The sequence below is a fragment of the Athene cunicularia genome, assembly GCF_003259725.1.
Source record: "Athene cunicularia isolate RWA chromosome 11 unlocalized genomic scaffold, athCun1 chr11_part1, whole genome shotgun sequence".
Classification (NCBI taxonomy): domain Eukaryota; kingdom Metazoa; phylum Chordata; class Aves; order Strigiformes; family Strigidae; genus Athene; species Athene cunicularia.
The window spans coordinates 443,144-458,095 of NW_020799113.1; the positions used below are offsets into that span (position 1 = coordinate 443,144).

A 14,952-nucleotide genomic window follows, 5' to 3' on the forward strand; every position below is an offset into this window, starting at 1 on the left:
CCCCCCCATTTTTATGAAAAATATGTTGAAAACTCTCACCGGGCAAACCCCATTTTTCAGTAAACAGAATTGTAATCCTTAAGAGAGATTTTCTCCAGCTGGCTTTTAAGATCACGAGTACAAATTATTTGCAGGTACCACCTCTAGATGACAGAACATAACCACCTCGCTACACGTGGCTGCACACAGCTACCAAGGGGCAGGGTTTTGATCCAGGTCTAACAAACACCGACAGCAGATCAACCCACGGCCAATGAAAAACAAATAGACAGAGTGTGGGGGCTCGTGGGTAACCATTTAGAGAAAGGGCCTCTCCGCCATCTGTCTTGATAAACACGCTCTGCAGGTACAAGTGCAGGAAGGAGGCAGGCAAGTCAGCTGTGAGATGTATGCCTCAGTTCTTTGAAAAGTTGGCTTTGCACTGGGTTGTTTAGCCTGCAGGAATCAGAGGATATACTAATATCCTTGAAAACTTAGGTCGCTTTCTCGCAAAACGATGAAAAAATGACTATTTTTTTGCCCCCCCTCTCTATTCATATTCACTTCTGACTATTGATTTCTACTTGCCCTTTGTTTCTCTGATTCTTGGCCAGCTCAACTCGCAAAGTATTACCCCCGAGGCTCAAGCCTTTCAAAGAGGATACAGCACTCTCTGCGGTTGCTTTATCCTTGTAATCGAGAAAAGCCCTGTGCTGTGCTCCTTGCCAATTCAGTCGTAAAGGAGTTGCATGGAATTCCCTTAAAGCACATTTCAGCTCGCTCACTCTTACGCTGGGAGATATGTTCCCCACATACACAGTAGTAATCATGCCAGATCCCTCTAATCTGGGGCTTAAAGAATCACTTTCAACATAATGTTGTCCTATTTGAGCTGAGCCCGTAGCAGCCTGCGGTCTTGTATTTTCAGCCATCGCCTTCTCATTTAACGCTGCTGGTGCGTTGGCATTTGCCAAGTCTGAATGTTCATCTTGGAGGGTAACATCCTTGCCAGCCTGCTTCTCTCTGTATCGAAGACTCTTTAGGATGGGGATTTTTCCCAGCATCTCATAGCTGACCTAAAAAGGAGGAAGACAGATACAATTAAGAGATTTCTCGCTTTCCAAAAAAAGACGACGACCATCAGGATCCATCTGTGCCATAAAAAGAGAGGAACCTTATTATATTGCTACCATTCAGAGTGCCAGAGCATTCAAAATGTTACTAATTGCTGGCCTGATTCTGAAGTTGCTCCCTAAATACACACTGCAGGATAAAAATAAACATTAGTTACTCTTTAAGCGAGCAGCACAATGTAGATCCAGCAGGAAAATCAAAACCAAACTCAGAACTATTCGATTTTGACATTTATTTTATCAGAGTGCTTTCAGATTTGCATTCGCATTGTTATCCCTTAATATTTGCTTTGACCGAGGGCCTGTGCTCCTGCTCTGGCAGGATCTTACATGCCTACAGTTCATCAGACCATCAGGCACTTCCATTCTGCAGACCTCCTTGCGCTCTTTTGCCCCAAAACAGGATATCCCGTAGGCTGGGTCGCACAATGGGGTGGGACGATGGTGTTAAGCTTGCAGCTGGGGAGCGTGCCTTGTAGCGGGGCTCCTCTGAGTGTGGGCCCAGCTGGAGGCACGTTCTCTGGTTGTGGCACATCACCGCAGCCTCCCTCTTGTCATCCGACCTCACACACCACCCGCAGCTACTCATCAGATCCCACATCAGTTTGCTGGGTTGGATCACAGAACGGAAGAGCACCCGGACACTCTACTTCAGAACTGTGAACCCTCTTCCCCTTCCATCCACCCCCGGTTCACAAGCAGCTTTTCTGGAAGGGCTCTTCCTCTCAACAGCTGAACTCTATCCATCTCAGGCATGAGATGCCCCAGGCTGCACTCAGTGGCTGGCAGGAAACGCAGTGGTTCCCCAGCTCATGTGGTCTAGTTCTTGGCTTGCAGACTGCAGTTGGAAGGAGGAATAATTCGTACTTGGCTGCCGGACAAGCAGAACATCCATCAACACAAGATCCAATTCTTAAATTTAGGGAGCAAAACAGAGCCTAGGGAAGCGATGCCTGAGCTAGCAGAGACCCAGGCTAGTAGCCCACACAGTGTGAGCGAGCCACTCTAGCGGGGCTCTGCACCCAAGCTTACGAGCCACTACTGAGCAGGCTGCACTGGGCTAGCACCAGCAAACCCTGGCTAGAACGTGCCTGCACATCTCCTAGCTCAGATCTCGCTCACCTCAGGGCCCCTGAATTCCTGGTTCTGCAATTACAGTCAGAGTGAGTTTGGATCTGGCTGCACCACATCAAGTTGAAAATGTACAGATCTCTAGGGAGAGTAGCCCAGCTCTGTCTGAAGTGACTCGAGTAAAACTGAAGACAGGGTGGGGGCAATGTCAGGTTTAGATAATGGGAAAGTCAGTCAACAGAGGTCTCTTCAACGTTCCCAAGGCTCCTCTTCTGAGAAGCAAACAAGTTTTATTTCAGGCTGAAACTAAACAAAAATCTAACCTACATAAACCCTGTCCTAGTTCTATCTTGTTCATACAATATTAAACAGCAGGATAGGACTAACCAGTATGGGTGGAGGCCACCTCCATTCTGCTACACTGCAGACCCAGATTCAAGGTGTTTGGGGTCAGGCCCTTTAAACAAGCAAACTTTATGACTCAGAACAATTTCTGAATAACGCTGGCCTGATCTGGCAGGCAGTACAGAGAGGCAAGGGCTTCCTCTGGGGCTCTGGGAGCCTCTGCACTCTGAAAGGTACATGCCATTTTCAGATTTTGAAGACTTATTGCTCTGTGGATTCTTAGACTGATTTGTTTTTCTCAGCCAAGAATTCAGACTGCTGTGTTTGACAGCAAACTCCCCTTCCCTGGGCGATACAACATCAAACCAATGGCTGAAGCCATCTTACTTTGTTTTTACTGGCCAACAATTAGGAACATTTGTTGTCCTCTGTCAAATTTCTATGTGAAATGTAAGCTCTATGCTAATTAAACCAAACAGGAAAAACATTTTTCTATTCTCATGCAACTAATCACTCCTGAGCCCAAAGCACAACTTCAACCTCTTACCAAGTGTACGTACAGTTCCTTTCACCCTGAAATTAAACTCAGTTCACAGGGCATGGACTGAGTGTTTAGTTAGAAAGATGAGTGCCACCAAGGGCAAAGCCTCACCACTTTGTAGATTAAAGCAATGAAAGAGATGGGCACTGAGAGGATAATCTCTGGAACTCCCAATCTTTCAAGGCCAAACCAAGGAGAGGATTTAGATAATCCAGAGACCAGCATACTCTCCAAGAAACTTCAACTGGCCAGGCTTCAACATGGCCTCTCCTTTCACTAGAGTGACCAGGAGTTTTTGGCATCTGGCTGGAGCTCTTGGAGCTCCTGTTTCAGGCTCCCTGCAAACTCAGGAAGATGCAGTTACAACAGCATATATGGTTTTGTAAGGGCTATGAACCGCTGCTTTCTGTAAAAGCTGAAGCTTTGATCAACCCCCCCTGAAGTGAACCTGTCATTCCCTTAAATCCAGCCCTGTGCAGATATAACTGTAAGTAGCCTTTACAGTATCAAAGCAACAAAGGCAGCTGGCTTGGCACTTGGATTTTTCGGTAATAGAAAACATTCTGTTAAAAACCTACATTAGACAAGTTCTGACACTGTCAACTCACATCTTTCTGCCACAAAAGAGAGGCAGAGGATGTACCTTAAGGGCTGTTTTCCCTGGGTTCTAGGAGAATCTTTCAGCTGGGCCAAACTTTGAAAGATCTTCCGTTATTTTTCCCCATATTTATGTCAAGGAAGGGCAGAAACCGAGTTTGGGATTTCAGTTTCAGTTCAACAAACCAATTCACTACCTTTTTTGGGGTGCGGGGGGTGAGAGCCAAAAGGGCAAAAGGGGCAGAGGAGAGGAAAAAGCTTGCTCTGCTCTGTTGCAAAACAGCAAACAAAAGAACTCTGTGGTAGTACAATGTGTTGCTAATTACGATCATGCAAAAAGTTTCTTTTGTCTTGTGAGCTGTGGAGGATTGCAGTGATTTATTTCCATGTGGAGGGAGGCCAAAGATATTCCTCCTCTCTTTTCAAACAAGCTGCACGTTTCTTGGTCCTGTGCCGGCTGGTCCCTCCTCCCTAGCTTTGCCTACTGCTTTAGGCTAAGCCTTGGGTTCTACCCCCAGTCTGGTTGATCCAGTTATGTAGACCTGGGCAAACCCAGCGGTGGAAGCTTCTTCCCTTGCTCCCCCCATCTTTATAAAGTTAAGGCCAAACCATTTATTGATGTTTGTAAACTTTGTATTGAGTGTTGGGATTTCGCTAAATGATTGGCTTTGGCAGTGAAGCCAGCTGAAGAAGTTTCCTATTATCCCTTGACCACCAATTCCCAGGCCAGTTCCATACTTCAGCCCTCTGGGGTTGGCCAACAGAAGCGCTTGTGGGTCTGCGCTATAAACTCAGTAACTGAAGTGATTCAGGTTAAAAATAACTCCACCAAAGGCAATTAATCATTTAACAATCCTGCCTACTCCCTGCCATAGCTGGGAGAGCCTTGGGGAAAGAGGACAGCAGGGTAGATGAATTCTTCTGGCACACAATTACTGGGCTATGGGAAAGGAGCTGAGAAGGGAAATGTGGCCCCTTTCTGACTGAAACCTGAAGAAAACAGAGTCTTGGATGCCGAGTGCCAATACAAATCTCCCAGCACTTAACCCCGAGCATCCACTCTCATGACACCTGGTTTGGTCCCAAAACAACGTAGTAGCAGATGGACTTCTACAATGTCTCTGCTGGAACATCGGGGCTCTCTTCAATCGCTGTTATTCCAGAACAGTGAACGTAGCCACTTTCAATATTTAGTTGGAGAAAATGAAAGATGTGTTTGTCCTCTGACAGAATGAGTAATGCTGACCCCTGATACAGTGCAGGCCAAGCCAAACACCACTTTGATTTCCCTGGCAGCAGAGGCGGCGTGGTTCTGATGTACGGCAGATGAGGGAAGGACAGCTATAGGTTGCAGAGCATGCTAGGGCTCCTGTTTAATTCCGCTCCATGTAGCTACCCCTCTGCACACACCGACTGATGTGGCTCAAGATGGAGACAGATGCTGCTGCCCTGCCTTGGAAGGCTGTGAACAAGTCCAAACAGTCTTTAGTACAACGAGTCCACCAGCCTTTCCAAGTATTGAGACTGGTATGCAGAAGGTGTTTGAAAGAGTCATCGTTGCCAATCCTGAGGGGTCTTTGACCCCAGACTGTCCTTGAAGGCCTTCAGGGCAGAACCCACTTCTCATGTCTCTTTCATCAACTGCTTGTTTCAAGAAGCACTGAGCTCACAGGGGTTTAAAGCACAGACAAAGCCAAGACAGCTAGGACGGGCCAGCACAGTCAAACATTTTATCATTCATTTGTACAAAATGTCCAAATATGTGCACGCAATCCGAGGGCATATTTCTGGGAGCTGGCAGCCCATGAAGTCTGCTAGTGTCCCTCAGGAGAAACTTATGCAACCCACATTTAGAATTCACAAGCAAAAACTGATTCCATGGACTCCGCAGCAAGGGTCAGATTTGCAAAGGTGTTGAGACTTTTAACCATGCGTGGAAGCACGCCCTGCTCACGCTATCCCTCCAAAAAACAAAACCAAACCAAACCTTGGCTAAAATAATGGCAATTTTCTTCTGATAGCAACACTGTGTCCCTGGCTAAAGGTTTTTGCCAGCTTGAATGTGTGAATTTTCTGAGCTGTAAAACTTTCCAAATAGTCTATCACAGACCCGAATCAAAAGCTGTTTGTTGTCAGACAGTTTCCATCTCTGCCACTGCGTACTAAACTCTTTCAACATCAGACCCAGGGATTCTTCCCAGCTCATTTCATTTTGGGAAAAATCTTTTCCTACTTCTATAAAATTCTCAGTAAAAGAATGATTTAAAAAACAGAAGGAAATGCTTGCTAGAATATAGTGATTTTTCCACCAACTACTCTCATTTCCCTCTTCATGACCCCAAATATTTTAATTGGTCTGTACAGTTTCAATTTAAAATAAGTACAGCGCAAATAACTTCTTAATTGTGACAAATATAATAGACCGTGTCACAGATAAAGATCACTGCTACCCATACAAAACACTAAATGAGAAAGTAAGTCGTTTCATGAATTTAGAGTTCCCAGAAACAATGGGTTAGATTTTCAAGACAGATGAAGCCAAATAATTCTCCACTGGCATCCAAATAAAGTTTTCCAGAGTGCTCAGCTCTTAGCAGCTCTTGCTGTCCTCCAAGAGCACACAGTGATTTCTCAAACCCCTGAACTCGGACGCAAAAAACTTACCCCTGTGCACACTCCCATGCTGCCTTTGTATTTAGAAGTGTTTCCAGAGTGCCGAGCACTGATACTGGTAATGCTTCTTTGGTATGGATAATATTGTAGCTCTTAGACTTCCCTGGAATTCTTTAAATCAGCATTTCTGTGACTAAAATCACAGCAAGTAATTCACATATTCCTGTTTTAGGAAAAATGTACCACCTAGACAGCAAGAAATAGTTCAGCTGGAAATTCTGCACTGAAGACTGAAAGAAGGCAACTGAGGGCAAGTCATGCCAATTAATTACCCCAAGAAGCGACTTATTTACTCACAGAGGAACAAATATTTACCCTGTCCCCATATCTACTCCCTTCCTACATAGTACGTAATAAAACCATGCCAAGAAAATGCAGCACCTCTTTGAGCACAGAAATCAAGCCTGGAGACACTGATTTTGTTTGCTGCCGAAGTACCTTCTCACACCTTTTGAGCTGAAAACAGCGTATGTATTAATGGCTATTTATTCTAACAGCTTCAGGAAAGCACATCCTTTACAACAATACCTAGCTGTAATCCCCTGTTTGCAAACACCTTTAATTTAAGCTCTTAAATCATTGTCTTGGCTTGATCCAGCCATGTTCCTGAAGGATGAACGTTTTTGCAACGTATTTTACACATCACACATCTAAACAATAGAGTTAAAGCTACTTTGTGTTGACAAAACACCATAGTTAGAAGTGGGTCATTTATTTACTCACTACCTCTTGGTTCATTTAGTTTTGCTCTGAGGAACAGGAATGCACCAGTAAATCCAGGATTTCAAGGAGAAAAGGATGTAGAAGCAGCCAGGAAAAGTCACAGGACAAACAACTTAAATAACCCGTATCAAATCCTGCATTTTTAACACCCTGTCGATTAACTGGACCTCCCAACTCCAAGACCCTCTGTGCAGGAGTTGATCATACAGTTAAAGCACAAACAAAACTTAATATAAGTCCTTCAGCTCCCTGTCAAAGAATAATGCTCATTTCTTTCTTCTTTATATAGACACACTTTGTTCTCATCCCAAAACAGAAATGTAATGATTACCCCTGCTCTGGCTAGTAATCTCCAACATTCTTATCTAATCAACGTATGATCCGAAGAACAGCCAAAAGCAGTTTTAGGTGTTAAAACAACATTCAGATATTCAAATAAAGGCTCAAACGTGTAATGTGCTCCATTCTCAGTGAAAGCTGTAGAAAATTCAGCGAGTGCCGTATTATTCAGACACCACCACTAAAGCAGAGCTGTGGCAGATACTTCATTAGTTTATAAGGCATATATTATAATACTGATTTTTATTTTTTTTTTTAACCTATGAGAAGCAAAGAACCACAAAGCTAAGATCAAATTTGATACGTTGCTTAGGACTGACTGACTTTTCAAGAGCAGCAAAAGTTTCACAAAAAAGTCAACACAGCCCCTGCAAGAGACTGTGTTCCCCAGACCTTTGAAAAATGTCACTGCTAAAGGCAATGAGACAGAAGAAAAAAAAGTCTTAGCAAGGCCACTTATGAGACTGAAGTCTGACACTAAGACAGACAGACTGTGATCAAAAGTATGCTGGCAAGATGGATGGAGCACAAGGGGTAGGCCTTCAAAACAATTACATTCAATAATATCCTAAAAAAATTACGATTCAAAAATAATTCAATGGAAAAAATGCACTAGTACAGACAGAGCTTTTATTTATTTATTTATAACCTCAAATCCTCAACCACAGGCAGGGTAAAACACTCTCCCAGCATAGGAATAAAAATAGTACTGGCTAGAATTGTTTGTTGTAGATACATTACCTTAAGAAATTTAACTCTTTTTGCTAGTTGGCAAGTGCTCAACAAACAACTTTTGATTTCCCTAGAAGCATTCACTAATAATTCCTCAGTGGTTTGTGCAAGGCATGGGTGTACTATTCCTCATTTCAGCGTTCCTACTGTTACTCAGTTATGCAAGATGACGTCTGCTCCCTAACTGGATGATTTTAGGAATGAAAATCTAATGACAAAGAAAAAGTTTTCCCAGCATGAACTTCCAGTAAAACAATTCACTAAGTGCTTTTCTGAAACCATTTGTGAAGCTGCTAAAGTTTCTGACAATCCTGGGGAGGTGGTGAGCCAAACCCATAAAAAAATATTTGTCAATAAATAATGATTCATGATTTAAAGCAGTATAAAGTCCATATTCCTCTACCTGAAAAGAAGCTCCAGACAAACTCAGCTATCCTTTGAAAGTTAATCCCATACAGCCACCAGGTCACGTCCTTTCACCACCACAGCAGCACATATTCCACCCATTCCCCACGGCCTAAAGCCATGAACTTCTCTCTGTGGTATCACCTCCAGAAAGTGAACGGAGCTAATTTCAGTGAGCACTGAGGAATAAAACACATAAGGAGAAGAAGCCCCTCAGATTATATAGACTATTATACAGCAAACGACTACAAGACATGATGTCTACCTTAAAAATCCAGGAACAATGTTTCCAGGGACTCTCACCCTGTAATTCATTTGATACAGCCACCTCAGCTTCAGTAACATATTTCTCCTCCACACCATTACCACTTAAAAAGTGCTGAACACTGATGCTGTTGTTTCATTCATCTGACAAACACATTTGCTCCTTTTCCAAGTATTTCTAGTACAAGAAATGTGTTCACAGGTAAAAATGGGGGACTTAACAACAGAATGTCAGTACCAGCAGAGGTAACTTGCCTTATGCCATATTATTCCCCGAGGTTTCGGTCTTTTGCAGTTAGTCTTGATAATTCTCGTTGGAGTGAGTATATAATCCACAGTTAAATCATGATCATCAAGAAGCTCTTCTGCTATGTCAACCACCTGCAAGGAACGAGCGATGTGGTAAGCAGTTAAAACCAAATTCATTAAAATTGAGCACCATTCCTGACATCTCGTAACACAGGAAAATCTGTCAATGACAGTGGAAACAAAGATGCCACTCCAACACCAGCCGAGTCTCTTCTTCAGACACACCACGCAGCAGCACACAGTTCTGACTCGTCACTTGGATGTTTTCACTTGCCTGACAGTCATGCACAATAGTAACTACAGGTGTATCCTCCTGCACTGCACCCATTGACACCATCATTGCATATTCCATGTCTGCGTAACCTTCTCCTTTTCCAATTCTCCAGCCTAAAATACATAAAAGTAAACAGTGACAGTAAACGCAGAAACAGGAGAGTGGAAAGGCTGGTCACTGTTAAGAGCATGCAGTCAAACTAAGCTGTCTGCAACAGATAAACCAAGCCCAAAGTTGGAACTTGGGAAAAATTCCGATCAGCATCTCTCACAAGATGCAACTTCTCTCGTAACCAGCACTGAAATTTAAATAATACATCAGTTTCAGTGAACTCCTAAAGGATCCCAGGAGCCCGCCATTCAGAATAAACCAAATTTAGTGCAATTCAGTTAACACGGAAGCCTATTCACCCGTTGTGATTAGAACCCCCTCTCCATGTCAAACATAGGTTAACTTCACGTGGGTGAAGAGGAGTCTGGGTCACATACAAAAAGCATGTCATTTTTAGGCAATGGATAAAGTCAGGGGAGAATTTTTCACTACCAGCAAGTGTTCAAAATACTAGAAAATGCAAAATCTGATCCCCAAATAGATACTGAATCAGCAGCTGGAACACATGTCCTTTCACACCCCCTGTGAGAGCGGAGCAGATCCTCTGAACAGGGAGCCCTCTTTGATTCTTTAAAAAAAAAACCCAAACCAAAAAACATTATCTGAATAGTTCTACTGAAGGCCAAAACACCAGCCCGCATGCTCTAACCCACACTGCTGTGTGTCCACTAAGTCCTGCTGGCATTGTTGTAAAGCAGGCATTGATTCCTCCTGGTTGGAGCGGGATCAGTGACTTGTCACACAGAAGAGACAGAACTCAAGACCGTAATTCAGTTCCAGAGACAGGTTCAGGTCTGCCAAAAGGAACACGCAGTGTAGCCTACTGACACTGTGAAATGTGACTTGGGACCCTCCTCCTGAAAAGCTTACAAGGCTTTATCTTACCTTTTTCAGAGACAGCCACTGATCCTACAACAACCAAGTCCACTCGTGCTTTCCCATCAAGACCTACAGGCACACTGTATTCTTTTATACCCTGCAAGAAAAAGCATAATTGTAGGTTTGCAGAATGCACAGTCTTCCAACAAGTGAGGCAGAAATCCAGAATATTTTGATAAAACCAAGTAACTCCCCACATTTCAAAGTGTTTCTTCCATGTATAGGCAAGCTGTACATGTCTGGAAAGTTATCCTCAAGGGAATCCTAGAATAGATTCCCTACTACAGTGACAAGAATTCTGGCACACTTCAAGAAGAGCTAAAGGAGGTGGGCACTTTTTTAAGCAAGGTTACTTATTTAGGATCAAAACCTCATATTTTGAAACCCTTTATTGGACATCTATTTCTAAAAATGAGGGCAAATGGCACTTCCTACCCTACTTCTACTACTAACTTAGTCCTAACAGGGAAATTCATGCCCATGAGGAATACCAGAGCACTACAAATTCTTGAATTAATTCTCACGTGCAAATCACAAAGTTAATTTAGACACAGCTACAGCATAAAGATGTTAAGCTTCTTGCCTGAAGTCGCAGAAAATGCTTTACTGAAGCACAACCAGGTAGAGGAGCTAGATCACTCTCCATCTCACACGGCATCTACCGCACTGGCAGTTTTTCCACACCTGCATCTTTAAAAGCATCTTCCAAAGCTGCCTACATGTTCCCCAAGACTACATTCCTCAACGCTTTGCTGAGTGATCATCATTGCATGTGCTATCTTTACCAAAACCTTTTATCTAAGACACTAATGAACAGAAGAACACACCATTCCTGACAAGTGGAAAGAAAAACCTTACGTAGCCCCGTCATCCTTTTTTTCCTCCCCCTCTCTGCCTGCTTTTCCCCACCCAGCCCTCTTCAGGCTCCTCTCTAAAGAACACAGACCTGCAGAAATTAAAACCGGTGCTTATTTAGGTTTTCAAATATCGTATTTAAAACTTTTTAAAAGATATCTTGTGATTGATTCACTCTTACTGTATTTGTACAGCGTAATGTAAATCCTCCTCACACCAGTGCAACTTTGTGCTGTTAGCCCTCACAATTTTCTGTGTAAAGTGCAAAACCAGAAAAGATCAGTAATTTGCTGCTGACTATCAGTAATAACGCTCATTATCCACTTCACAGGAGTGTGGTAAGAACTGTTTGCACAGTGCTTTGTAAATATAAACTGCTAATAGCATTTATTCATTAGGACGCCTGGTTGGGAGAAAAACCAGACACATGGTGGTAAGATCACAGATCAGATACGACAAGGCCCGAAGCGGGTCAAGAGAAAGGTCTCTTTCAAAAGTGCTCTTCAACCCTGAAAAGCTTAATTAGTTAATGACTTTAATAGAACTTCCAACAAAGAAAGTCGCTGCTAATTACCATCCATTTACAACCCTCAGTTGTATACAGGATTACTGTAGAACTTTATTGCCTTCAGCAGGAGCTAAAGAACAAAATAAACCCTATATAGCTGGCCTATTCATTTTGTACCAGTTATTAACGTTTTTCTATCAAATAAAGATGCATATAAAATAACACGGGTTTCTCTGCCAAACAACTTTAGCTGTACAGTATGGCATTTTAACACCAGAGGGCAGCAACATACCACACTTCAAAAGAAAACTGTTCACACACTTTTGTACCTCAGTTGACACAAATGACAGAATTAATGTTTTAGATTTAGGATTCTAAAAGAACTGATCTCTCCTATTTAGTAACGTCTGGTATTTTACCGACCGGATTAGGCAAAAACTGTAAACGCTGAAGTATTCCTTAGAGGGTTCACTAGCTCAAAACTGCACAATACAGGAATCTATTAGAAACCTAAAGATCTAAGTCACCTCTGAAAGTCGCTGGGAATGTTCCAAAAAGCATTCACAAAATATCAACCCCATTCTGTTAATAAAATACAGCAAAAAGACTACATTTCCTCATGATTCAAGTACCACCAACAACCAAAAATAATGACTGGGGGATGTCTACCCAAACCCAGGAAAAAATAACATACTAGTAGAACAGTATTTCAGGTAGCATCTGGTTTTCCAACTTCTAGTTGGACTATCATAACTCAACACTCTTCCGCGAGTTAATTCAGACCCTTCCTGGTTTTCATCCCTACTTGAGACGTGGCGCATATTCGCAGGATCTCCTTAGTTGCGCCCGAAGGTGGAACAATCTTATTGAACAGCCCAGTTCTCAGACGTGGTGTGGGAACCAGCAAAGTCTTCCTTGCCTGTGTAACAAAAGCAGTTATCACATTAGAAGGAGGGGCTCATTCTACACTAAAGAAATATTTTTACCGTCCCGTAAGACTTCACGTGGTCAATCATCTTGCTTGCTACAGAGCAATTCACGTTGTTGTGTAGCACTTGTAGATGAAGCCCCTTCAGTACAGCAAAATTCTAGATGAGTTTTTATTTAAGAAATAGATGACAAGACACACCTATTGATCTAAAGGACATGTCCACAAATGAGCTACTCATATAAGCCAGTGAACACGCACTGGGTTGAGGTAAGTCTGGCACACATTCACCTTGTGATAAACACAAGGCAAATTGAGACAAGGCTACATGTTTCAAGGAATAAGAACAGAATGATGGTGAAACAGCTACTGCTCTGCAGAAACAAATTAATTCCCCCAAACTCTACCTGCACCTTCACCGTTTGCCAAAAAGGCAAAGACATTACATGAACAACCTCTCGAGGGTTAGGACCTGTAAAGCTCCTGCCAGAGACATGGCAGGTGTTGACCCAGGAGCTGCTGCTGAGCGCTGCTCTGCTGTCCCACTCTCCTCCTCGGGGGTGCAAAGGTGTGTTACCTGCAGCGCAGCCAGCCGAACACCTTCTAGAGGTTTGTCAGGATCCACTTTAACCTCGCGTGCTCTGTTGAACACATCCAGCTCTTTAATAGAGCAGCAAGCCTGGCGAGACCCCTGAGTGAAGAAAGGAATCAAGAGAGAAGAGAAGACATTCACTTACTTCCAGTGTTAGAAAGCGAGCGTTCTTCTGGGGAGCATCAGGATTTATTTTTACAGTATTGGCAGCTTTGAACTCCTGTAAACCCAGAAGCCTTGTTGCAGCGTGGGAAGCACCCTGTTTTCATAAGATATCAGTGTATCACCAAGGAGTTCACAGCAGAGAAGGGAAATTTACACTCTTTCATCCTACGGAGAGGCTGATTTCCCCAGATCTCAAATATGAGGGACATAGTTCTAACTTTGTGATGTTCTCTATGAGAAACCTGCACATACTAAAGGATGCTGAGAGCTTGACTAAAACCTTGCAGGCCTCAGAAAAAGAGGGGATCCAGGTACATTCACTTTGCCTGACTTCAGCCTCATTCTCACCTCACTGAAAGCTGGAGATCAACTTCACTTTTCAGTGATGAATACAAAGAGATTCCTTTAAACACAAGGCACAGTCACAGATTCTTTTAGGTGAAGACTTTCTGGACAAGGCTCTCTCTTTAGAGAGACTACACTGAACTATGAAGTTCCACTTCTTAAGTGAGGCGCTCAAGCTTAGCAGTAATTTCAACTCTAATATCCCCTTAAGGGCATGATAAGGCCTCAAGCTTCCTCCACGTGCTTCTGCACCTATTTTACCTCAGTGCCAAACTAATGGACAATAGTTCTGCCAGTCCCCTGAGCAAAAGCAGAGCCAATCTCCTAATGCTGCTCATGGGCTCAAATACCCAGCACACATCCCCACAACACTATTTTAATCATTTCTTCAGCAGATACGTGGCTGCACGCCTTGAGCTTGGATTAAAACAGGCAGACAGTCGAGCTGCGGCCTGAGTAACTGAATACTTTCAAGTTTAATTTCTTCCTCCCATCCATCAAACTAGTGACACAACGCAGCCAGAGCAGGAGGAAAAGTCCTCTCTACCGCAGCCCAGCAACACTTTACCAGCGATAACTTGGCCACATTTTAGCCAAACGCTGTATGTTCCTAGCTAGGCCCTGTAAGATGGGTCACCTCAGCTGAACGGACCTGCTGAAGGCCCTGGGGAGTGAAATCCAGTTCTGAACGCCTCCGTTTCCCCATCCATAAATATATTTATCGCCTTCACGAGGTGGTTTTTGTGTCCACTGCCCAAAACGCAGCACACACCTGTCACATCTTGCCGGGTACGGGTAGCTGCCCTTCTTTACTTGCTATAGATTATATACGCGTGCTGTTTGCATCGCGACGTTTTTCTGAGCTCTGCCGCGCTCTGCCGTCACTCGCCAACCCCGCGGCGAAGTGCGGCTCGCTGCTGCCTGGCTGGGGGCTGCAGCGACAGGCAGGGAAGGGCGGGGAGAGGTGGGGGAGCCCCTTAGGGCCTGGCCGGGGCAGAAGGAAGCGGCGCAGACCCGCAGGCGGGCCGCCGTACCTTGAAGTTGGGGATGCGGCGGTGCACGGGCCGCGGGAAATCGGCCAGGCCGCTGGCCTCCAGGTAGTCCCACACCTTCTCCCGGACGTCCCCCTTGGAGGCACCTGGAGGGGGGCAGAGCTGAGGGCGCGGCCCGGCGCCTCACGGGGG

The 14,952-nt window shown here is 44.0% G+C and overlaps 1 protein-coding gene across 1 annotated transcript in view; it reads right to left on the reverse strand.

Moving 5' to 3' along the window:
* Nucleotides 1-381: 381 nt before the first annotated feature.
* The window catches only part of MTHFSD (methenyltetrahydrofolate synthetase domain containing), a 16,398-nt gene continuing 1,827 nt past the window's right edge, over nucleotides 382-14,952 (reverse strand). Inside the window, exons 2-8 of the mRNA XM_026856909.1 lie at nucleotides 14,803-14,942; nucleotides 13,404-13,517; nucleotides 12,544-12,657; nucleotides 10,382-10,472; nucleotides 9,386-9,498; nucleotides 9,058-9,183; nucleotides 382-1,055 (exon numbers count right to left, since the gene is read on the reverse strand). Coding sequence (XP_026712710.1) covers nucleotides 540-1,055; nucleotides 9,058-9,183; nucleotides 9,386-9,498; nucleotides 10,382-10,472; nucleotides 12,544-12,657; nucleotides 13,404-13,517; nucleotides 14,803-14,942 — 1,214 coding nt within the window. The 3' untranslated portion in view covers nucleotides 382-539. The remainder of the gene's footprint in view (nucleotides 1,056-9,057; nucleotides 9,184-9,385; nucleotides 9,499-10,381; nucleotides 10,473-12,543; nucleotides 12,658-13,403; nucleotides 13,518-14,802; nucleotides 14,943-14,952) is intronic.